The 26504-nt window shown below is 39.8% G+C and overlaps 1 protein-coding gene across 1 annotated transcript in view; it reads right to left on the bottom strand.

Moving 5' to 3' along the window:
• Positions 1–321: 321 nt before the first annotated feature.
• LOC124545352 (T-complex protein 1 subunit zeta) overlaps positions 322–26504 on the bottom strand; it is a 68086-nt gene continuing 41903 nt past the window's right edge. The window contains exons 6-11 of the mRNA XM_047124253.1: positions 18013–18172; positions 17362–17541; positions 17068–17215; positions 3752–3892; positions 1704–1872; positions 322–671 (exon numbers count right to left, since the gene is read on the bottom strand). Coding sequence (XP_046980209.1) covers positions 599–671; positions 1704–1872; positions 3752–3892; positions 17068–17215; positions 17362–17541; positions 18013–18172 — 871 coding nt within the window. The 3' untranslated portion in view covers positions 322–598. The remainder of the gene's footprint in view (positions 672–1703; positions 1873–3751; positions 3893–17067; positions 17216–17361; positions 17542–18012; positions 18173–26504) is intronic.

Below are 26504 nucleotides of genomic sequence, written 5' to 3'. Positions count from 1 at the left end.
TCATCCATTCAAACAACGTAAACTACATATCTTGTATACTCAAGTGTGCCACACTATTCAAGACTCCACAGGTCAATTTTTGTTCCGTACATCTGTTAACATGTATTGTACAGTAGGGAGCAGATTACTCCAGTGTATAGTTTCATAAATTTTGGATGGCACCGAACCACTCATAATCGGGACAAGTACAAGTTTTAACAGATTCTAGCATCATTCAGATGTATCTTAACATTATACATTGGTTTTTATAAATTTGTATCACTTAATATTTCTTTGAGTAGCAATATTGGCTTTTTGGTCTTATTAAAACAATACATTAAATTACTTTCAACTAGTTTATTGCGGGTTACAGAAACAACACAATTAATCTTTTGGTGAAATTATAAACTGCCATGTATTCGTAAAAAAGTTAAATACATCTGTCTGATAAGTAACAGTAAGCTGTTAAAGTTTTTATTCAATAATGTAACAAGTCTGCAGTGTGTGAAATATTGTGGAATGCACCATAACTTTCACTGACAAAATGCATAAGTTAAAAGATGTTATAAATAGCAAAATAAGTATAATGTGACAGTTGGGAGCTTCAAAAATTCGGATTTCATCCTTTCAGTGAAGACATTCCTGCTCTCATGATTTCATCAACAAGAAGTAAGTTGCTTGCAATCACTGTGCTGAAAACAGAGATAACATACAATAAGGAACAGTGTCATATTTTAAAATACTATAAGCATGTCGATATGAATTTTAATTGGAAAAATTAATGAAAATACTAATAATTAGAAATTACGTTTATTGTGATTGATGCTCCATACAAAATTCTCTATAACAAAGACATTTGTCGGGTAAAAGAGTAAAGCAACATGGGAAAACCAGTAGTGTTTTTATCTCCTTAATGGCTATTGAAGACTAGCCATATCAAAGAAGATTATCTATAATAAAATTTTTAATAGTTGGATAGGACTATGTATCTCTCTTCTTAACTATGGCACTGAATTATGGGGTTGCACAACAGACACATCTCAAATGGATGTTTGCAGAGTATGCCTGTAGATACAAAATAAAATGGCAGGAAAGCTTATGTGAGGATTGAGCTACTAAAAATCTTATTGTGTGGGTTTGTCGACCTTGTTAATTATCAAATTTCTTTGTAGCCATTTAAAATCAATTTTTGCATCAACAAACTGAACTAAACAAGTGCAATGACACAGGTGAGAGCAACTTCAGTACCTTAGATAACTACTATTGACAAAGAACAAAATGAAGAAGAGCCTTTATATGAATTTTTTTCTGTGGCTCAACTTGTCGTGAATTGTTTAAAGATACTATAACGAGTGTCTCAAAACAAAAGCTGTTTGCAGAGAAATGTAATTCTACAAGGCATGTTAAGTTGCAAATATTATATCTCATAGATAACAGGATGTTGTGAATTGGTTTATGTGGAAAGAACTAGGATCCACACTGTAACTATTTTATAAGTAGGTGGTTTTCCTTTTCTTCTAAACTTAATCATTGGATAAGTTCTCAAACTTTGAACTGAACTTAAGTGAGAAGTGAAATTTTAATTTTACACACACACACACACACACACACACACACACACACACACACACACACACACAGAGAGAGAGAGAGAGAGAGAGAGAGAGAGAGAGAGAGAGAGAGAGAGATTCTCTTCTTTACATTTACATATATTTAAAACATACCAAGAGTTCAGTATCTGCTTTTTCACAATATAATTATCAACAATGCCATGGTCCATTGGTTTCAAGGCTTCACCAGAGTTTATGTCAAGTCCAACAGGCTCCCCTGCTATTCTTGCTTCTTCTTGTAATTTCACAATGACTTCTTGGGTATCAAAACCACTGTTCACAGCTGTAAATAATAAGGGAGATATTGTTTGACTTATACTAGCCAAAACTGTGACATTTTACTACTGGCTCCAGTATACAAATGTTTAAGAAAAGTGACAAGCATAAGCATTTATAAGCCACTGGCATATACATCACTGAAAAGAAGCTATTGCACCAATGATGGTATCAGATAATTACGAGAATTTAAAACATCACTGCTGGTTGCAACTGATGACTTAACAACAATTTCAGATTAACTTTATAACTTGTGTGTACCAGTTTAGTAGTTATTGAACAGAAATACGTATGTGAAAGTTACTGGAATATGTTTTGATTTCTACCCACTAATGGGCTATAACCGACTTAAAATTACTTTGTGATTGACAGATTGCAGTGGTGGTGGTGGTGGTGTCGGTGGTGGTGGATGGGTGGATGGGTGGATGGGTGGGTGGGTGGGGGCAGCGTTGCAAGCGTGCAGCCAGCCATACGTCACAAGGTGCTTTATGTAGGTACAAAAGAGGCAATACAGCAAGCATGTGACTATGACTGAATGGCAGCTGTCCCCTATCATTTGACTTGCTGAAACATCAATCATGAGGAAATTTTAATCTGAGCACAGACTTCGTGGAATATTAACAGTTGTATAGCCTGTTATGATTTGTTCTAACATTCTTATCCTCATGCACATGTTTTTCACATGAAGACTGAAGCATAAGAACACTACACATCAGTTTTATGAACTACCGAAAGTAGGGCCTGCAGAGGGCACGGTGGCTGATGCGCAATGACCAATTTTTGTCCGAAGAACTGGGAGAATTCATTCATTTGTTCAGAAGGGAAGGACGACAGCGTGCGCTGCCTTTTGGCCCGTCAGCGATGACAGAATCGGGGCGCATATCCTGCAATTTTTCTGAAACGATTCTACAGAAACATCGAGTAAAAAAAATAATTTTTGTGTTACTTATAGCTTTATATACCAGGTTCTTGATAATGTGACCAATACTTTGTTAATGGTCATAGTTATTGTGATATTTACATTGAAGTAACACATACGAGAAATTCTAAAAAGTTCGAAATGAAAAAAATTGTACTTGGGATGTGCTTTTACATAAGCTACTGATCTTACTTTTTCTCAGTTTCTCAATTAATAAATTTAATAAACCGCTGTTTTAGAAGTCTCTCGCAATTGTGTCTGCACAACACATTTTGTAAACTTTGCCATGTTTCGGCAAAAGAAGCAATTTTTAACATGGTAACAAGCGAAATGTGTAGGTTTTTCTCAAAGTTCGGCACGCATGACGTTTCTCTGAAATTTACAAATGGTTAACAACCCTAGTAAAAATAAATCGCATTTTCAGGGGAATTCTTTTTATATACTAACCAAAGAAGAGGTGACAGACCTTTCTGAATGATGGCCTTGCATGTGTGGTTGTGGGGGTGGAGAGGCTCCATTAAATATTCAAAAAAATGTGAGCTTCAGTTTAAAACAGCACTTCCCTCCAGTGCTCAGTATTTCCCCTACAGCGTCTGGGCGTAACCCCCACACTACTGCTCTCCGCCCTTCTTTCAGCCACAGTATTTTGTGCAGAGACTACTGGATTTAAAATTCTCGCTATACTAGTAATTAATATTTGTCATAAAAATTATAGGACATGTGTGCTGAAACATATCTGCACCAAGAAATTAAGAAGAATTTGTGTTTCTGAATACAAGCAGAATCTATTCCTACAACCTTTCTGAAAACATCAATACTTTTACAGTTTTGCAAACCTAATGACGACAACATAAAATGTTCTACCTATTCTCATTACCTTCAGAAAAATTATTTTTGCACATATTTTTACACAGAGACCACTCGTTTTTACTTATAATATTCATATGTAATTACCAACTACACTTACCTAAAGTCTTTGGAATAACAAGTAGAGCTTCAGCATACGCTTGGACACCTAATCGCATTTTTCCTTTTACTTCATCCTTATAACGAGAAAGTTCTTGGTATGCAGATATTTCAAATGCTCCTGCACCAGGAACCACACAACCTGAAATTTTAGAGTACACAATAAATCAATACAAGTATATATACAGACTGGAAAAAAACGTTTCCTACTCAAAATACAGCAAAACAAGTGAAAATTTTTTGTTGAGAAATTACTTTCTATGTAAAACACCTGAACATTTTGCTGTCTCAATTACAAATGGAATGCGTTACAGATATGGTGAAGTAAGACACCTACATAATCATACTGGTACGTCTTTCAGTATCAAAGACCTATACCTCATTCAATGATTTCATCTGGTTCTCTTGCAATATAATTTTCATCACTCCTACCATTTCAACATTTGTAAAACAAGACACATGAAGAAAACACATTATAAAGTTAGACTCCCTTTTTACACTTTTCAGCAGACTATCCCAAAAAATTGTAAAATGCAGGAAAAAGAATGTGTAGGAAAATAAAGGAAAGCATAAGAAACACACCAAGCAAAAATGAATAAATTACCCTTCGTGTCATTCTCTTTATACTGCTGAAAATATGAAATTAAAACAATTTTGCTTATTTACAAAAATCCGAAATAATTGTTTTTGTTTCTTTCTAACAGCAAGGAACTCTACTTGTCTCTCCATAGTATAAAAAGCATCAAACCCTTCATCGTTGTCACCTGATGCACTACCAATCAACTGCCTCAAAATATTACAATCATGTCCAATGGCGTAAATAAAACATGAAAGCAAAAGACTTTCCTGAAACCACATAAACGGATATTCATGTTCTAATGAGACTTGTTATTGATAATCATCATAAACTTATGGTAAATAAAACTTGTAACACAGTATTCGTCAAAAGACTGAAGTTGCCAATCTTCATAAACAGTAAGCACAAAACCCACAGCTTATTGCCAACAAAGATGTCACTCTATTCAGGGATGTCCTACGTGAAAAAGAGGGCGGAAATTGTCGTCATATTACTGAGTGCCTTGAGGAGGAAAGTTTACATCTAACATCAGCTCGTAAGATTGCTACTAGAATCACTATCATCAGAGCTTGATCATAATTAAGACAGTGACTCAGAATACTTCCCCAGCTTCCCGAGCATTGCAAACATGTAACACAGGCGGCCAAGACCCAACACGACAATAATAAAACTTTCGCTTATTCTAAAGCTAGTTACACGATCAATAACTGTGTATAGTCTATGTTTTCTGCTTTGTTACAAGGCTGACTTTAAGCCGGAATACAATGCACTTTTTGCAGTGATCTATATAAAAATCAATGTTGAAGTTAATAATAATGCCAAAGAAAACTTAAAATGTGGGAAATACTGTAACACAGAATCATTAACAATGGGAAAGCACTGTATTGAGAGAATAGCACTTCTGATTGGACTGATAAAAAATGAACATAAAAAGCAGGAAAACATAAAATGCAGGGAAGTAAAAACTTGGTTTTACTGTATGTATTTTTCCAGATTGAACAAGGACTAGCCCCTGCGATTTAGTAATGCCAAGCATGCACGCCCCCCCCCCCCCCCCCAATTGTCCCGCCCCCCCTCCAGTTGCTGGTTTCATAATAGCACCTTACCACGACAAGCAACCCATATTCTTCCCACAGATTATTTAGTACTTACTTGTCGTCATCACATTAATGGGATAGCACTAAAATAGATCCATACAATCTCTGCTGCAGTAAGGAGGAGGGTGAGACACCTTTTTCAGATTCCCAAACTTACTATTTCCATCACTTGGAGGTGTTCTGAAAATCTGGAATGAATAAATCAACTTGATACTTTAGCTGTGTTGCTTGTGATTTGGGGGAAAAAAATTAGGAGGAGGTAGGGAACTTGAGCATGTCTACTCACTGGCTTTAGAGATTTGCCTGGCAATCTCCACTTAACAAAAATTTCTTTGGCAGATAATCTTGAAAATACGATTCAGGAGAGACTAAATTACAACCCACTGTGCATCATACCTTCAGCTGGTACACAAAGTCTCTAAATGTCATGAACATACAAGTACAACTTGGTTGATTTTTATCTAGGGAAACGGTTTTGAACGATTGAGCTGTTGGCTTCACTTTGTGGAAGCTACACTTCTTAAATTATACACTGCTATCTTTCTAGGTACATACAGAAGTGTGCTGCTTGTTGACTTAGGATAGCAAATTAGCTGTCATTGTGGGTCCTTTTCCTTCAAAGAAAAAGAGATTCAATGATACATTCTAAATATGTCAAACTGTTAAGCTTAGACGTATGTGGAAGTTTGGAACTTTTAAACAAAGAGTTCTTCTTATTGTGCAGCTATGATGTAAGTTTCTTTCCAATCATACAATTGAGAATTTGAATTAAAAAAAAAATACTAGTGAAGGCTGGGACAGCATGGGATAGGTATCTGAAAGGATTGGAGAGAAACTGATGTCAGCAAACATAGCTCCAGCATTTTTTACACCAGAAAATTTGGCAGTAGCTTAGGGGACACTGGCACGTATTGTACAGTAGGTTAAGGGACACTGGCATGTATCTTGCTGAGTGCAATACAAGCCAGTAGTGAAAGAGCAGATACATCAGTCAGACGTGCAGGAATTTTGATACAAGGTTTAAAAAACACAAAGACCTGGCCAATTCCAGGTCAGCTTTGACAATGCATTTAATTGACAATCAGCATCAGCTGCAGCAGGTTAGCAATTATTTAAATGTCTTACACACTCTAGGGCAACGGCCTTGCCGCAGTGGATACACCCGTTCCCGTGAGATCACCAAAATTAAGCGCTGTTGGGCGTGGCCAGCCGCCATGCGATATTGCCATTTTTCGGCGTGCACTCAGCCTCGTGATGCCAATTGAGGAGCTACTCGACCGAATAGTAGCGGCACTGGTCAAAGAAAACGATCATAACTAGGGGGAGAGCGGTGTGCTGACCACGCGCCCCTCCTATACGCATCCTCCACTCAGGATGACACGGTGGTCGGATGGTCCCAATGAGCCACTTGTGGCCTGAAGATGGAGTGCTTTTTTTTTTTACACACTCTAGAGAAAGTTTGGATATTAAATGTCCTGAAAGAAACTGAAATTCTCTCGATAAAATTAATGGATGCACTGACCTCTATTACAAAAAGATTGTTTCCATCTCTTCTGCTGTTTCTGCCTGCTTTTCCAACTTAAACAGTTCAGCAATCACATATGTTTCATACTCCACCTGCACTATGGGTCATGCGTGACCTCTGTACCCACGAGTAGTATTTACTATTACATAGTTTTCCTGTTAGTGTTCCTGATCAGGAACCAAGGGGAATTCTTTTTATGCAAGTTGTGTAATTCCAAGCAGTATGTGATTTTTCCTCTCCTCTTTATTGCATTTTACAAGTTTCAAGATACTGATGACTTGGTATCCAGCTGTTATGTTGGTTTTTTCAGATTTTTCTAAGTGTCACTTTTATCATTTTGACATGGAACACCTGTTTCATGACAACACTGGGATGAGGATCCACTCCCATTGCCTTCTAACATAATATTTTCATTATTAGACTTTACACCAGAAGATGGAACTTACGTGGGATTATGTTGCTAGTTTAGAAGCGGGGTCATTTTTTTCACGGCTAAAATTTTTTTCTCACCTAGCTCGCTTCGTATTTTAAATTACTATTGCTCGCTTGGACGTATGACAACACAATTTATTGCTGTTTTACATGAAGCAAATAATGAAGGAATAGGCATAGGTTTGCAATTGTGAAACAACGGAACTGCACCAAATCATTTTATTTTTGGTTGGCGCACTTTATACACAGGCACACATGCTTGAGGGTTAAAGGGGGTCCAGCTGTGCATAATTAAACTATCCAGCAAAGTACCTATCACTGCTGTTCATGCAAACACCAACAGAATAACACAGTAGTCCATGTTCACGTGCATACTGTAACTCAACCATTCACTAAAAACATATGTGGAAAGGAGTGTATCAACAACAGTTTCACAGTCACTTTGTTCTTTCTTCTGCTTGTAAAGAATGCAAATTTTAAAATCATATGTGTTGTATACCTTAGCCTCCTCCAAACATATGTGAAAGAGTCCATCACATGTTTGAGAAGCAAAAATTTTCCATTAAAATGCTACTCTTGCCCATACCCTTACTAACTTGTCAGTCTATGCCTTAACTGACTGAACCATCGGCATGCACTACATATAAGTGCCCTAAGTAGCAACGGGTTCAAGATAGGACTTGATTCAGCATCCCTTCTGTACTCACTGTTCTTCACAGATCTGCGGGAGAGATCTCTCCTGTACTGTTGTGTGAAACTGTTCCGCCTTTGTAATGAAATGTGTCTTCACTGATGAATGTGTGTTCTGTTTGATCTCATACGAATTTCCAGTGAAAAAGTTGTTAAGAGAACTATGACATAGCAAATCTGACATACCAATATGGTACTGTGTCATGTACAAATGCATTTTAGTCATGAAAGAGAGTGTGTGAGTACTTGTGTGCTGCCGCCGGGATTGTAGTTCCAATAACTCACCTTGATAGGATGAAGAATATTTCCTACCTCCAGAAATTTAAATGCAGCTCTTACTGACCCTTTGTCAATTCACTCATTACCCAAATCACTGATACACACTATACTAAAGATACTGTAGGTACTTTCAGGTCAATATCGCAGTTAAAGGCTAGTAAAATAAATTTTTGCACATTGTTTTGTGAAACCCACCTTTTATTGAAGCATACTACAAGACTATCGTTCTGTTCTCCATGCACAGTAAGTGCACTTTACACAAAACTACATTGTTGCTGCTGCAATGCCATGAAAAATTTTTGTACACCATTATACTTTCTGCATCAAAAATCAAGTGTATGGAGAAGAGAAAGAATTGAGATCTCGGAGCCAGAATAATTAATTTTTTCACAGGGATCACCCTGCATACAGGGTGTTTCAAACAGGACTTTACAACTTTGAAAATTTATACAAATTAATTCACAGTATCTACAGAGGTGATTGTAGTGTCAATTTGTAGGGAAATACGTCAAGTTTTGTCTTGCGTAGTTCGCTAGTGCCGAGTCACATCGTAAGGAGTGCCAGCAGCAGTTGCGTTAAAGATGGCTGCCTTCACTGGACCCAAGTATGTGTGTTTTGGTTTGAAGAACCAAAGTCGGCAACAAAAGTTCAGCATAATTTCCACACCAAGTACGCTAAAGATCCTTCTAGTAGGCCTACGATTTATGAGTGGCATAACTGTTTTGTAGAAACAGGGTGCTCCCTAATACATGGGAAATCATCAGGTCATCCAAGCACATCTGACAACGTTGTTGAGCAAGTGGGACAACGTTTTATCAACAGCCCTACGAAAATCAGCACTGTGTGCATCTCACAAATTGCAAATCCCACATACTATTGTCTGGCATGTGTTGAGAAACCATTTACATTCGAAAACTGTACAGATTGACGATCGTACAAGCCATAACATATTGATAAAATTGCTCACAAGAATTTCTGTGCAGATATGTTAAATCGATTACATAAGGATGAATATTTTTTGAACAAAATCATCTTTTCTGACAAGTTCAACTTTCAACTAATGTGGCAAGGTAAACACACGAAATTGTATGATTTGGGGCAGTGAAAATCCAATCAAACATTGCAACATGTTCGTGATAGCCCTAAACTGAATTTTTTTGTGCACTGAGCAAGAACAAAGCATACAGCCCCTTTCTTTCTGTGAGAGAACTATCAATGGGATAGTGTACCTGGATATGTTACAACAATTTTTGATACCATGGATCGATGAGGATGACCAAGAACGAAATGTTTACTTCATGCAAGATGGTGCACCACCCCATTACCTGGCTGGCATCCGGGATTTTCTCAGTGACCACTTTCCAGGTCAATGGACTGGCAATGATACGCCAACTGCATGGCCCCCACATTCCCCAGACCTGACACCACGCGATATTTTTGTGGGGGGATTCATCAAGGATATCATGTTTGTACCTCTTGTGCTGCCTTCTCTACCTGAACTTAAAGCAAGAATTTACACTGCCACTAGGCAAGTTACACCTGAAACGCTACGAGTTTGGGAAGAAATTGACTTCCGATAGGATAACCAATGAAAGCCACATACACATCTTATAGTTTAAGGTAAAAAAGACTTGATGTTTCCCTACAAAATAACACTAGACCCAGCTCTATACCTTCTTTCAATAAATTTATATGAATTTTTAAAGTTGTAAAGTCCTTTTTGAAACACCTTGTATTTTTAACCGCTGAATGCTCTCCGCTGTTGTACTCTCAAGTACAGTTCTAGACACTAACTTTTTGTCAAAATCATCAAAAACTGCAATTTCTGTTTTCATTTATATCAATTCCTTGGAGAATCAAAACATGTGCCCACCTCTAGAGATTCTGCTACTGTTACTACACTGTTCATAAGGAATGCAAAACATTCAGAAATACTGCAAAGATTTTGTCATTTTACGAACTTACGCAAAATTTAAGTTATTCCTGGCTTCTTCAGTGTTGGCTAGATCAGTAAAAAAATGTTTCAATACATTCGATAAGACAATTTAAGATTGTTTTCGAATGTGTGTGTGTTTTTTTTTTTTTTGTTTTTAACACACATCGACCAGAGTAGCACTACGCATTGGCCCTTGCTCCTGCATTTCCATCACTACCAAACACTCATCAATGCACCATACCACAAAAGATTGAAAGCACACACAAACACACAATAAAATTTTGTGATGGCCACTATAGTTACCACCACTTGGACTGGTATGTAAGAGAGCCTTGTTTGTAGTCAACTGGATTCTTTTCCCCAGCCTGGCCAGTCATGCTCGAAGGAAAGGCAGTTCCAATTTATTTAAAAGCAAATATAGTTCCTCAACCTTCACTCCTCTTTCATAAAATAAATAAATAAATAAAATTAAAATATGGTAAGCTGTTAAAGTGCAAGTTCAAACACAAACTATGTGGGTACTCCAGAATTTGAGTACCAGCTGTTAGCCAACTGCTATTACAGATATCTTTCCAATACTTTTTGCCTCCAGATTTGTGGTTGTTTGTTTGTTTTGCTTTAGGGTGCAAAAAACAACTGGGGTCATAAGAGCCCAAGTCAAAAGTATGGAACATGAACACAAAGAGGAGTTAGACTGTACATCAGTCCCAATGGACAGAATAGTAGACAGCTAAAAACAGGCACGTGGAAAAAGGGCTAAAAAACCATACAGGAATGGAGGTCCAAAACTAAAACTAAATGGCCTTTGCTGTATTGCTTCAGTGGATAAAAAGTAAAATGCGGTTGACAGCCCTTATGTCACTTGCTAAAACTGCTGATAAAGCAAGCAGCAAACCCAAGTTGGAAAGTAAATGGTTTAAAAAAGGGCATTCCAGCACGAAGTGGCAGACAGTTAAAATTTGGGCACAATATGTACAAAGTGGTGGGGTAGTGCCACTTAGCAAATGACGATGGCTAAAAAGGTAGTGCGACGTACGCAGCCGAGTTAAAATAATCTCCTCCTGGGAGGAGGGCAGAGAGGTGGTTGGTTGGTTGGTTGGTTTAAGGATTGAAGGGACCAAAATGCAGAGTTCATCGGTCCCCAGAGAGGTGGTGTCCGAGGTGCTGGGAGGGACTTAATAAGCTGAAGCTTATTCCCATGAAGGGAGGACCATTGGTGATGCCAAAGGGACACCACCCCCTGACAGATGGCTATGCAGAGATCATCGGAGGGAATATAGGTACTTGCAGGCTAAGGTACAGGGATTGCAACCTTGGCAGCTGCTTCATTTCATGGCAGACCGCCATGACCAGGGACACACAGAAATAGGACACCGGCTCCACCAAGAGTGAGGAAGTGACAGTTTTCCTGGACCCACTGCACTGCGGGATGGGCAGTGTGCAGTGCACATAGACTTTGAAGGGCACAGAGTGTATCTGAGCAGAGGACACAATTGAAAAGGCCGAGTCACTGGATGTACTCCATGGCCTGATAGAAGGCGAAGAGCTTGGCTGTAAATACTGAGGAGTGTGCCGGAAGCTGATATCGAAAGACACGGGTGCCAATGACTAAGGCACACCCGACCCCATGGTCAGTCCGAGAGCCATCAGTGTACTGCTGCGAAGTCCCATGTGAAGGTCGTGAAACTGGAGGCGATAGACCCGAGGCTGGAGTGGTGTCCTTAGGAAGCGAATGAAGGCCAAGGTTAACATGGGCCGCTTCACGAAGCCAAGGTGGTGAAGCGTTCACACCCACAAGTAAAATTGCAGATAGTGTGAAGTTAGGCTGCCACATCAAATGGCGAAAGTGGACTCCATGAGGTAACAAAGAAGAGGGACCAATCCCATACTGACAATCAAAGGAATCATCAAAGGAGCAGGCACAGGAGGGGTGGCCACGCATGGCAGACAAACGGCATGAATACCTGCTGAGGAGAAAGTCACGGCGGTAGGACAGTGGTAGTTCAGCAACTTCAGCATACAAACTTTCAACTGGGCTGGTGTAAAAGGCGCCTGTGGCCAAACGGATGCCATGATGGTGGATAGTGTTGAGATGGTGTAGAGGAAAGGGCATGCAGACGCATACAAAAAGTGCCCATGGTCGAGTTTCAAACGGACAAGGGACCGGTACAAATGGAGGAGGGTGGTTTTATCGGCACCCCAGGAAGTACCGTTGAGGACATTTAGGAGACAGAGGAACACCGTACAGTGGGTTGCCAGGTAAGACATGTGGGAAGACCAAGAGTTTCCTATCGAGCATTAGCCTCAGAAATTTTGTAGTTTCAAAGAAAGGAAGGGCAACAGGCCCCAGATGTAGAGATTGCGGGAGAAACCATTTGCACTGACAGAAATTCATAGAGACTGTTTTGTCGATGGAAAAGCAAAAGCCATTGTCGACGCTCCAGGAGCAAAGACGATCAAGACAGTGCTGAAGACGCCCCTCAGCAAGACAGGTCCGTGATGAACTGCAATACATAGCAAAATCGTCAACAAAAAGAGAGAAAGAGATGTCAGGCGGGAGACAGGCCATTATAGGGTTAATCGCGATCAATGAGGACGATGCTCAGAACAGAACCCTGAGGCACACTGTATTCCTGGATAAAGGTGTCCAACATGGTAGAACTCACACACACCTTTAAAACTTGGTCTTGTAAAAATGCCCAAAGAAAACAGAGCAGGCACCCACAGAAGCCTCACATGTAAAGAGTACAGAGGATACCAGTTCTAAAAGCAAGTGTTGTAGGCCTTCTCCAAATTGAAAAACATGGCCACAGTCCGGGATTTCCACAGAAAACCATTGATGACATGAGTGGACAAAGTAACGAGATGGTCAACAGCAGAACGCCGCACTCTAAATCCACACTGTGCATTCGTTAGTAAATGGCAAGACTCAAGCCACCACACCAGCCGGGCATAAATAATACGTTCCATGACCTTGCAAACACATCTAGTAAGAGAGATGGGGTGGTAGCTAGAAGGAAGGTTTTTGTCCTTACCAGGCTTAGGTATGAGTCGGACTGTGGCTTCAAACCAGCATCCAGGAAATGTGCCCTCGGCCCAGACGCAGTTGTATGTGTTGCCCGCAAGAGAAAGGTGCTGCAACATCTGAATGTGGATGGTGTCTGGCCCTGGGGCAGAGGATTGGGATGAACTGAGAGCATGATATAGCTCTCTCACAGTAAAGGCAGTATTGTTGTAGCACTAACTATTTGGAGAAAAGAAGGGTATCGCCAGAGCCGCCTCCGCTCCATTTCTGATGGAGGAAGGCAGGGTGATAGTGGGAAGAGCTCGAAACTTCCAGAAAATGGCAGCCCACGGTGTTTGAGAAACCAATAGGGTCCATGATGACATCAGTGACAGCGAATGCTGGAGGGACATATATGGTGCAAAGGGGAAAAAGTCAGGTGAGGAAGAAAAGGCGAACTGCAACAGCTTGAAAACAGGTAGTCCGGAAGACGAGTTGAATATTCCAGAGAGCCGTCGGAGGTTGGCCCACACGACAGAGGAAGTGTGGAACTGTTAAAAGGACTAGTGAATGAAAGCCAGCTAGCTCTTGATATCCCGAAGAACGCAATGACACATTGCGTGCATCTTTTTATAATGAATGCGGTCTACATGCACAAATTTTGTCACGGCATGCCTCAGTCCATCAAGGGACTGGGACACAACGTGGTAGAGGAAGTGCAGGGGATGGAATGTTCTGCAGCAGTAAGGATAACGTTTGTGAGATATCCACCTTGTCATCACAACTGAGGAAATCCTGTTCTTCGAAGATTACCAGGGAGGAGTAAAGCTGCCAGTCAGTCTTAGAAAGCTGCCATTTAGGCGTGCACGCAGATGGGGTAGGAGTCAGCAAACGGATAGCACACAGAAAATTGCCGCTTGAGTAAATGTCAGAAAGAACGGACCACTCAAGACAACAGACAAGCTGGGCAATGCAGAAGGATAGGTCCAAATGGGACTAGGTGTGCGAGGAGTCAGGAAGGAAAGTGGGTGCCCCAGTATTGAGGCAGAAGAGGTTAAGTTGGTTAATGTGGTCATCCAAGAGGGCAACTCTGACAGGTCCTGGGAGAACCCCAAAAGGGATGATGTGCATTAAAGTCACCGAGTAGCAAAAATGGGGGAGGTAGCTGCCCAATAAGTTGAAAGAAGTCTGCCCTGGTGACAGCAAATGATGGAGGGACATACATGGTAAAGAGGGAAAAAGTCAGGTGGGGAAAGAAAAGGCGAACTGCAACAGCTTGAAAATAGGTAGTCCGGGAGATGGGTTGAGTATGAATGTCATCCCGTATGAGCAACACGACACCCCCATGAGGGGGAATGCCAACCTCAGGGGGGAAGTTCAAAACGAAATCGGTAAGAAACGTGGAAGTTCGAAGCGGTCATGAAGGCAGAATACAAGGGGACATTGCGACAGTAAAAGAAGCCATAAATCCTCTTCGTGCAACCGAAGGCCATGGATGTTCCATTGGAGGAGAGTCATGATGAAGAGATGTAGAGGTGTCACCTCAGCAGCTGCCGAGTGACAGCTGGGGTAGAGGCACTACTACAGGGCACAGAAGCAGGATGATTCTGCTCCATGGGGGTCCACAAAAGCATCAGCTTGCTTGTGCGGTTGGTCTGTGGAGCCAACACAGAAAAGCGGCTGTTGGTGCACACCGGCGACACGGAGCCTGGCTGGGCTAAGGTATCATGGGCTGACACCATCGAAGAAGACTGTTCGAGGTGGCGAAGGAGGTCATTTGCTTTTGGTGGACTTCTTCGAGCTTTTCTGGTTAGATGAAGACTCAGGTGTTGTTTAGCTGGAGGGACGGAGGACGTCTTCATGGGAATACTCCTTCTGTCCTTTCCAGCCAACCAGTTGAAAGCTTGTGGCTTCGCCCCTTGAGGCAAGAGTTTGATTGCTTGTTGCACAGCTGGACGTGGGGATGGTGATGTGACCTTGACATTGGACGATTTCACAAACTCCGAGCTGAATTGGAGGTCACATGTCTGTATGGCCATGTTCTTCATTGAGTGAGGGGTAACAAGAAGAGAACTATAGGTACGAGACGGGAGAACGCAGGGTTTGTGACAAGCCAGTAACTTGTGAGTGACTTGATAAGGCACCTTTTTCTTTACCCACATATCTTGAACAGCCCGCTCATCACGATACATTGAACACTCCCGAGAGGCGGCAGCATGGCCACCATTGCAGTTGACACAGCGAGGACAAGGAGGTAGACAATCACCCTCATGCGTATCCCTACCACATGTGACACATTTGGTTGGGTGTTGACAAGATGTTCTAGTGTGGTGAAACAATGACACTGGTAGTAGCACGTCTGGTTCGGAATGTATGGCCGGACAGTGACAATTTCAAAGCCTGCTTTGAGCTTGGACGGAAGCACCACTATCAAAGTTGAGTAAGGGAGTGTGGGTGGGCACTAAGGTGAAATCTACCTTTTTCTGACATGATGAATGACAATGACACCCTGATCAGAGAAGTTAAGATTGTATTTTGGCCTCGGTTAGACTGTCTGCCAGCCTGGTGTAAATTACACCACAGGAAGAATTCCAAGTCCTATGGGCCTCAACATGAACAGGGTAACCGTGGAGAAGTGAGGCAGAAGCAGTTGTGCTTGGGAATCAGAAGTGGTCTCCAAAAGCAAAGTGCCAGTCTGTAAACGAGAGCAGGTTTTCACAGGGCCAGCACTTGCATCTACACCTTTCTTAGTAATAAACGGATTTGCTGTGGCAAAGTACTGACCATCTTCAGTATGTGAGACCACGAGGAACCCGTGGCACGCGGGAAGCCCCATTGCGTTTACGTTTGGTAGATGTTGAGTGGGAAGATAATTGACTCATTGCGAGGAAATCCCCCAAGATTGCCCGCGTCTCCAATGGTGCACTCCTTCCAACTGGGGGCCCCCTTCACAAGAGGGTGCACCTGCCTTAGGTGATTGTTCACACCTCAGGCCACATCTCCCAACACCTGACAGAGGGACCAACTGGCCATTTGGGAAGGTTACAGATCAGGCAATCATCCCTCCCTATGCCTGGCCTGTACCAGGGGATACGTGCGAGCCCTACCTGTCGACCAGGGGTTGGGAATTGTGTGTTACCCAGTCACCTGTTACGCGTCAGACACATTGGTCGACCTTCAGGAGCACACAAGGAGGAACAAGGAAAGAAGACGATCCTCAAACGCCGAAGTGGAGGAACGAGAGAAGAAGGGAAATGAAAGGAAAACAGAGTGAAAACCAGAGGTGAGGTTGTTCGCACGTCAGCGACAGAATGCAGGTCATTCCCAATAATATCCCAGACATGTTCCCCAAGGGAAGGGAAATAGAAAAGCCAGAGGATAGACATGCAGCATGGAAGAGAAAAAATGCTGCGAAGGCTGGGGCCCCATGGTAGCCAAGCACAAACCCACCAAAGAGTGGCAGGCCCCTTGGGGGATTTGTGGTTGGCGAGGTCTCTCTTCCCTTCCAATGGAATAAACTGCAATTCATGGAAAAGGAACCAACTTTTATGCACCACAGTTACAGTAAAAGTGGAGAAAATGGTACTTCGATTTCAGAATAGTGTAACGAAGTGCATAAAATCTACACGCAAGACAATTCTTGGGTAATGACATATATACTGCCGAAATCAGGCAGTCACAGCCCTTACCTGCATACAAGTAATTCTGTTACACCATAAAAGAACACTACATGCTTTGATATTCAATGCAAACATAAAGCTGAAGATACTAACTTACCATCATCTATAGCATTTTTGATGGCACGTAACCCATCCCTAACTGCATCTTTTATCTGTGTAAGTGTGTGTTTATTGGGACCTTTAATCAGTATGGTGACACTTCTTGGTCCTTTGCATTCCTCGACGAATGTGAATTTGTTTTCGCCCTAGAAAATGGATAAACATAGCTATCAAAGAATGTTTATTTTCTATGAACATTCTGCAATTGTAAACTGCCCTATAAAGTATTGTTATTATTTCTCTTACACAAAAGTAAGACTTAGACCAAAGCAGTATAAAAATATTTGCTTACCAATACATGCTCATATACAAGTCCAGCAAATCCAAGGCTTTCTTCAGTTAAATCATCAACACTGTTCACAGCAACTCCTCCACAGGCCAATGCCAATCGTTCCATATTTCGCCTTTTAGCTCGTCTCAGCCCAATGATGTGTTCCTTTGCGAGCATATCTAATGACATAGGGTCAATTCCCTGAAAGGCAATATTCTTCCTGAAGCAGACCTCCAACACAAATGGTATTTCACGAAAAACCAGCAACAATAACTGATACCCACTGAAACCTCAAAACCCCATATCTGATTTGATCAACAACAAATGTTCAGAACAAAGCAAGATTTACAAAAAGAAACTGATGAAACCAAACATATATGTTCAAGTGAATTAAAACAACAAAACAAAGTCCCATTGGCATATGTGAGTTTTCTTAGACTGAATTCCATGTACCTCCTGGGGTACATGGACGTATGAGGATGATTGCTAATAGTAGTTATACTTTCCAATTGATCTTACTATTTTGACAAGTTCGAGAATTTTTGGCAGGGTCTACATTATTACCAAAATGGGTGTTAGTAATATGACTTACTTATGCAAAACTAGGCTACACACAACAATTTAAGGATTATGCTATTAAAGTGGCAAAGCCACGCAGATACTGGAACTTACCTTCTGATTAATAACTACAAAATTTTTGTCAGTATTATCACAGAGCTTTTTCTTAAGTTCTACAACCTTTTTAACTCTCTGCTCTATGAATTCTCTTTCTGCTGCCACTAATTTCTCACGTTCTTCAGCAGACTTGTAGAAAAACCCAGAGTTCACTTCACTGTCAACATAAGGAATCATTTTTGTAATTGGAAAGCACATTTAATAAGGAGAAAACCTTAAAATTAAATAATGGAAAGTTCAGGCCAGAATATCAAAAATATTATGGAAAGGACAGACTGTTACTCACTCTGCTCTCTCCAGCCACAACGACGACGACAGAGACAGAGACAGAGACAGAGAGAGAGAGAGAGAGAGAGAGAGAGAGAGAGAGAGGTAGGTTTTCTATTCCTTTTTGATGAAAGCTTTGGCCGAAATCTCAGCATGTAAGAGCCCTTTTTGCTGTGCCTGTCTACAGCTCACCACATCACCTGTACAGTGAGTAGCAATCTACCCTTTTCATAGTATTATTAAAACTAAATTACGTGGACAAACTATATCCCTTCAAGAAATAGCATTTAAGATATGTAAGGCTAGAAATACAAATGTTGAGAAAAAAAAATCTTGTTTTAGGTTTAAAAGCATGTAACTTATGACAGGTCACATTCACCTGTAGTATTGATAATGATATGAAATATCAAACAGTTTTCACTTATCTTAGTGCATATCGAACCACATCTCACGCGACATTTAGTTATAATTGTATCCTAGCACTTCTGTTCTGTTTGTACCTCTCTCCTCTGAGAACTAAAGTATATCAAATGTGTGCAAAGAGGATGTAACCCAACACTTAATGCCAAAGCTGTCAAGAATCAATCTGAAAGCCAATTTCAGACTCCCAGCCTCTCCATTTTAGCATTTGCCCAATACTCACTCTATATGAGTTTCCTTACTGCATGCCATATTTTTGCACATTGCATACAAAGACAAAATTATCAAAAGCAGAGCAGTGCTTTCACAAAAGCAGGACATTAAAGCCTGACTATTTTAGAATCATTAAATTTTATATATTTTACAAAGTGTGGTAACAAACATACTCTATTCTCAATGTGAGAAGAAAATAATACATTAATACCAGGCAATTCAAAAAGAAAAAACAGGTTTAAATTGTTTGTTACAGACAAACTGTAAAAAGATAGAAACGAATTGCACATGTTACTGGACAGATGATGGAACAAAGTTTTGGCACAGCTGTACTGTTGTTTGTTTTAATAACATGGTGACAACACCACAAGAGAAATTATTTTGTGTGTTGGAATTTGCACCAAGTCACTCCATTTTTCAAGTGCAACATGCATTTTGCAATTGATTCAGCGAGATGCTGCCTCTGCACAAGCAGATTTATGACACACATAAAATTCTTTGAACTTTGTTGCATGTGGAAAGGGAAGAGCACCGGTCAGCCATCCACATCCAAACTTCCCAAACAATGGTGTGACATGTTCGGGGGAGGGGGGGTGGGGGGAGAACAACCATGCATATGAAGCCTTACAAGTTGCAGTTACTGCAGTAATTGCATCCCTGTGACCATAACACACAGTACACACTTTTTCCAAATGACATCTTTTCTGACAAATCAACAATTCATGTGTCGGGTAAACACACTGCCATAATGTAAGAAATGGGGGTGAAAGTCCTGGCGTTGTCGTCAAACATGAAAGAGACTCACTGAAAATAAAGTTTAGTCCCCCCCCATTTGTGTTCACAAAGTTCGCAGACCTTCCTTTTTTCTGGAGAAAACTGCCAGGATTGTCATACCTGGACATGCTGCAAAAGCTGGTTGTTTCCTCAACTTCACGAAGATTCCAATGATTTCATTTTTATACACGACTGCATACTGTCTCACTTTCACCTTGAGATGCAGCATTATCTTAACAACACTGTCCAACAATGTTGCATTGGAAGAGGTGGACAACAAGATCTTGTTCATTACTTTTGGAGTTCCCAACACATCTTGTGTTTTATGGTTTTTTTTCTGTGGGGGTCCATAAAAGACAGAGTCTTTGTCCCAACTATGGCAAATTAGTGTCATTCCATGTCAAATCACCCAGAACATGGCACCCACCACCTCAGAGTTTCATGACACACTGTATATTTGCTTATAACTACAAGAACTTCTGGTGATTTTCTGATAATATGGTTATTCGAGAATGTCCACACAAAATGGTAATTATCTACAGAAATACTCTTAACTCAGATGTGTATGAACTTCTGATTTGGAATTTTTTTCTAAGTTAAGAGAGGAATATAAGTTAACAAGAACACATTTATTTAAGGCATAAGTTACAAAAAAAATTACAAAAAGATATTAATGTAGGTCAAATTTCTAGAAAAATTACAGGTATGTTGAAAAACACTTATATCACATTTCTCCAACCTTCTGGGATGTTTTGGTAGTTTTGGTCTTAAATAATTTTCAAGGTTGTAGGCTTTCCAATAAAATAAAAATATTAATGGGTTTTCTGTGAAAGGATATACAAATAAATTAGCAATCGAAAAGACTTTTTACTGTGATCAAAAATGAGTCATCCCCAACTTAAATTCATCCAGTTCTAATACCCACTGCCACTGACAATTTTTTTTTTTTTTTTAAATACCATGGTAATAATCAGTGCAAAATTTCTTCCATATATTTCATACAGTTTTTGAAGGAAAAAATATGGTAAAGTTTTCAAAAAGCTAACTGTGTGCCTGAAGCTTCCCATTTGGATTGCATTATTTTAGGGGAAAAAAACAGAATTAGCTAGTTTTCAACAAATTGCTGTCATTTTTCCAGGTACCAGAAAAAAGAAGGATCTTTATGAGAAAAAATATTTAGTAACTCTGATTAACATCTAGTAGTACAGATAATCAACTTAAATTGTTATGGCACAAACAATGATTTCCTAAATATTCAAAACATTTTTAGACAGAGCCATTACATCTGGCCAGTTGCTTCGCTTTAGTACATGTCTCACATTTTGATAAAGTAATAAAAGCACAGAGCCAAAAGTTATAATTTTAATTGAAACATTTTTAGTAATAATATTAACTTTATTTAGGAGTACCCAATCAGCATATTTGAATCACACTTATTCTACACACACAAATGTTTAAATTTAAAACTTGCATGTTCTCTCTCCCTCTCTCTCTCTCTCTCTCTCTCTCTCTCTCTCTCTCTCTCTCTCTCTGTGTGTGTGTGTGTGTGTGTGTGTGTGTGTGTGTGTGTGTGTGTTTTTGTGTTTGAATCCCTTGTAAGAAATTGGATTCTGTTGACTTCATATCTTTTTATTTAAGTAGTACATTCTTCCTAATGTGTCAGATTCAGATATACCAACAGCACACAAAATGTTTTCCAAAGGCAAAAAATAAAAGTCTTCCTTTTCTGGCCACAAGAATGACACTGACAGTCCAGGTGGGCGGAGAAACAGTAGCTCACTGTCTCCTCCTCCATCACATGCATTTATGACAAAGGCAAATTACTACCTGTCATCACATACACCTGCCACTGAAGAGTGTTGTTGATGGGTACATGTCCCCTGTTGGAATTTTTTAACTGAATGAGAAAAATCAAGACTTTTCAGAACATAATTTCCAATGAATCACATAAAGTGGTTTGTAATTGTGAAAAGTCCATGTAACGCCTATTGTGCAGGTTGTCAAAAAAAATCTATTTATTTTCTCTAAGAATATATAAAAAAAAATAAATAAATAAATAAAAAGATATAAACATTAGCCTTGCAGAAACTGTAAACACAAGACACAGTTGTTATTTGTACATCATCATCTAATTGAAAAACTAGCAAAAACTAGCTTTTCTCAACACACGCTTTACAGTTCCTCCCAATCCTTCACACACAGACCTATAGTGGCTAGTAGCAAAAAAGAAATGTTCAATGTCAATGGAAAAATCTACTGCACAGCACATCCATCAGTGAAATAATGCAGTTTCTTGACACACACACACACACACACACACACACACACACACACTGAATGAGTGCATGCAGTACCATCTAAAATAAACCACTTTGGAGTTAGTGAACAAAATTTAGAAAAAATAATGTTAATGTTGGGGTTCTCCCATATACAACAAGAGTACAGTTCCCAAAGACTGCAGACACCAAGTCTTTTTTGCATATACACTTTCTTCTGAATGCTAAGTCTGTCTTTTGCTCCCGGCAACATTAGAGTGTAGTCATCATTTCAGTAAAAATCAGTGACAAACTATACAGCTTCATCAGTATTCATTTAATTTCTTTTTGTCTTCGGAATTGATAAAATACTTCTCTATCTTTTCAGTTTCCTTGCCTATCAAACTAACACTGAATTCTACCAAAAAACAAAGATGATGTGACTTACCAAACGAAAGCACTGGCAGGTCGAAAGACACACAAACAAACACACAAAATTCAAGCTTTCGCAACAAACTGTTGCCTCACCAGGAAAGAGGGAAGGAGAGGGAAAGACGAAAGGATGTGGGTTTTTCGTCTTTCCCTCTCCTTCCCTCTTTCCTGATGAGGCAGCAGTTTGTTGCGAAAGCTTGAATTTTGTGTGTATGTTTGTGTTCGTTTGTTTGTCTGTCGACCTGCCAGCACTTTCATTAGGTAAGTCACATCATCTTTGTTTTTTGATAAATTTTTCCCACGTGGAATGTTTCCCTCTATTATATTAACACTGAATTCTGGCATTTTTTTTTTCTTTTGACCAAGAGGGAGCAGCTAAAGTTAAAGTTTTGATTTTTTCAGATCTCCTTGCACCAGCTACTTCTTTCATTAACAATTTCATAGCATCAAACTCTTTGGTCTTTGTAACAATTTAATCACTCATTTTTATCCTTCCTACTGTCAAATTTCAACACTACAATCCAATGCCTGATACACTTTCTCTTCCAAACACGTTTCACTTTTTCTTGCTTCCATTTGCCATATGATATTTACTAAGGTGTGTGTGAATGAAGTTTTTAGGGACAGCGCATCAAATCATCTGAAGTTTTATTTGCATACTTGATACTTTGACTTTTTAGCACTGACTCTCATAATGTAACTTCCAGGTCACTGACGTCACTTTCATTTCCATCATTATTTCAGTTTTTGTTCACAAATGTCACATGTACACAGTTTATTGCCTAGTCTCCCATTTATTCTCCTAGCACTTAATGATTTAGACAAAGATAAACTTACTGACCAGACGGATTTTTTAAAACCATCTGCCTGTGTATTCTGAAAGGATAAAAAGTTCTTTGGTAGCTTTCAAAACATTTTAAATAAAAGTAACTGTGATCCCAACAAACGGTTCTTTCTTGATCATCTGGAAAATTTACTTTGGACCATAACACTACTGAATCTTGTTAGTCATAACTAAGCTCTGAAAATTTTTGAAGAGTTTTTACTAAGGTGTATCTCATCAAATGAACAGGCAACTTAAATAATTTTCGGCCCCTACATGAATTCATATTTTCGATCAAGTAACTGAGCACTACTTCAGTTAAAAACACATACTACAAGCAGAATGACAAATGGTTGCACCACAAACAAATATGACCAGTGCAAATGATGCCAAATGGACTGAGTGTTGTATGTCAGTGATGGTCAGCAATACATGGTTGTGATGGGTTGCAGTATTTTCATTTATGTTCAGGTTTCAAGCAAGCTATTGCAAACACACAGAGCATTACCACTCTGAGCTGGTGGTTAGCTGCACAAATAAATACAATATATTATATTCTTTCAAGAATCAATTAATAAAATGAAATAAATTTTTCACACTTAAGATTAATTTGTCCACCTATAATAACTGATATTTAAATATTCTCACTCGAGACCCCTGCATCCGAGGCTGTGGGTGTCAGACCTGGATGACCTTATTGGGGTGACTCATTTTCATCACAGTAAAAAGTTTTCTGATTTACCATTTATTTGTGTGTCCAGTCACAAAAACTTATTAATATATTTAAAAGCTTACAACTTTACAAGTTTTTTAAGGCCAATGCTAGGTCACCAGCAGGTTGGAGAAATGTAACAAGTGTTTTTCAACATGCTTGTGATTTTTTCATAAATTTGAAAGTGACCTACATTACTAACTTCCTGTGATTTTCTTTGTAACTTTACTGCTTAAATAAATGCATTCATATTAACTGTATGCCTCTCTTAACTTCTTAAAAATAATTCAAATAAAAAACTTTATATATAGCAGAGTTACGAGTTTTTATGCACATAAGTAGCACTTTGCATGGAATTCTCGCACAGCCAAATCATCATATCATCACTATAATGAAAATCCAATATAAAAAAGTTTCAGTCTGAGACCAGAAAGATTTTGCAGCTATTCTTATGTTATAGGTATAAGCAAATATACAAAGTTTCACGAAAATCTGAAATGGAGGGTACAAATTCGAGAATTACTTGGTGATCTGATAAGGAATGACCCTCTACTTTCGAACAGCTGGGAAATCAAATTGTTGAAGCTGTCAATTCAAGAAACAAGGACCTGCTAATTTGTGTGTGGAATGAAATTGACTACCATTTCAATGTTTCAAAAGTAATGCTTGGTGCTAATATTGTGTGTGTGTGTGTGTGTGTGTGTGTGTGTGTGTGTGTGTGTGTGTGCGCGCGTGTGTGCGTGTGTTGTTTTAAGGTGCAAAATCCACTGGGGTCACATGCACTCAAGTTAAAACTATAGAACCCGAGGACAGAGAGAAGTTAAAAACGACTATATGTCAATCCCAACTAACATAAGAGAAAGACGCCAGTGGCCAAATGGATGTCATGATGGTGGACCGTGTCGAGATGGCATAAAAGGGACGGACGCGCAGACGCATCAACAAAGCACCCATAGTCTAGTTTCGTATGGACAAGGGACTGATATCATCTGAGGAGGGTGGTTCAATCTGCACCCCAGGAAATACCATTGAGGACACACTGAGGGACCGCATACAGTGGGCTGCCAGGTAAAAGACATGGGAGGACCAAGAGTGTTTCCTATTGAGCATGAGCCCCAGGAATTTCGTAAGTTCCACTAACTGAAGAACAACAGGTCAAAGATGTACAGATGGTGGGAAAAACCAATTGTGCCACCTCTGGGCCGACTCTTAAGTAAAACAACACTTTTCTTCTTCACTGTAATCTTCAATTAAAGTAATGTCTTTAGGAAACACACCATTCACACTTTTATGACATGCTTCATTAATAATAACACCAACGGAACACTGAGACAGCATTTTTCAACTGCACACTTCAAGAACTTCTAGCTAAATAAGTGTGAGTAGACCATTGTTGGTGTAAGGGGAAAGACAACAATCAGACTTGTATAGGCTTGCAGATGCAATTGTTAGCCTGCTGAAGCAATTACCACAGCATTGTTTCGATAAATAATCGTTAGCTAGTGTAATGTGGTGTGTTACATTATGCAATTGGTATACTTTATTTGATTCGCCTACCAGATATCACAGATGTTAAAAAACGTCTTTTTGACTCGAGTTTGTAATTTTTTCCCCATATCTTTCAATTGAATCTCAAAGTTGAAGCTTATACTGAAGTTTGATATCATAAAGGTCTATTAACTGTGAAATTTTCAGATTTTTATCTGGGCCCCCAGCAAAGATATTGCAAGCCACAAAATGGAAAAATAAAAAAATAATTTTTTTAAAATACTATATACAGGGTGTTTCAAAAATTACCGGTATATTTGAAACGGCAATAAAAACTAAACGAGCAGCGATAGAAATACACCGTTTGTTGCAATATGCTTGGGACAACAGTACATTTTCAGGCGGACAAACTTTCGAAATTACAGTAGTTACAATTTTCAACAACAGATGGCGCTGCAAGTGATGTGAAAGATATAGAAGACAACGCAGTCTGTGGGTGCGCCATTCTGTACGTCGTCTTTCTGCTGTAAGCGTGTGCTGTTCACAACGTGCAAGTGTGCTCTAGACAACATGGTTTATTCCTTAGAACAGAGGATTTTTCTGGTGTTGGAATTCCACCGCCTAGAACACAGTGTTGTTGCAACAAGACGAAGTTTTCAACGGAGGTTTAATGTAACCAAAGGACCGAAAAGCGATACAATAATGGATCTGTTTGAAAAATTTCAGCAGACTGGGAACGTGACGGATGAACGTGCTGGAAAGGTAGGGCGACCGCGTACGGCAACCACAGAGGGCAACGCGCAGCTAGTGCAGCAGGTGATCCAACATAGGCCTCGGGTTTCCGTTCGCCGTGTTGCAGCTGCGGTCCAAATGACGCCAACGTCCACGTATCGTCTCATGCGCCAGAGTTTACACCTCTATCCATACAAAATTCAAACGCGGCAACCCCTCAGCGCCGCTACCATTGCTGCACGAGAGACATTCGCTAACGATATAGTGCACAGGATTGATGACGGCGATATGCATGTGGGCAGCATTTGGTTTACTGACGAAGCTTATTTTTACCTGGACGGCTTCGTCAATAAACAGAACTGGCGCATATGGG

Source organism: Schistocerca americana, chromosome 8, assembly GCF_021461395.2.
Source record: "Schistocerca americana isolate TAMUIC-IGC-003095 chromosome 8, iqSchAmer2.1, whole genome shotgun sequence".
Taxonomy (NCBI): Eukaryota; Metazoa; Arthropoda; class Insecta; order Orthoptera; family Acrididae; genus Schistocerca; species Schistocerca americana.
This window is presented reverse-complemented; position numbering and strand designations above follow the sequence as displayed.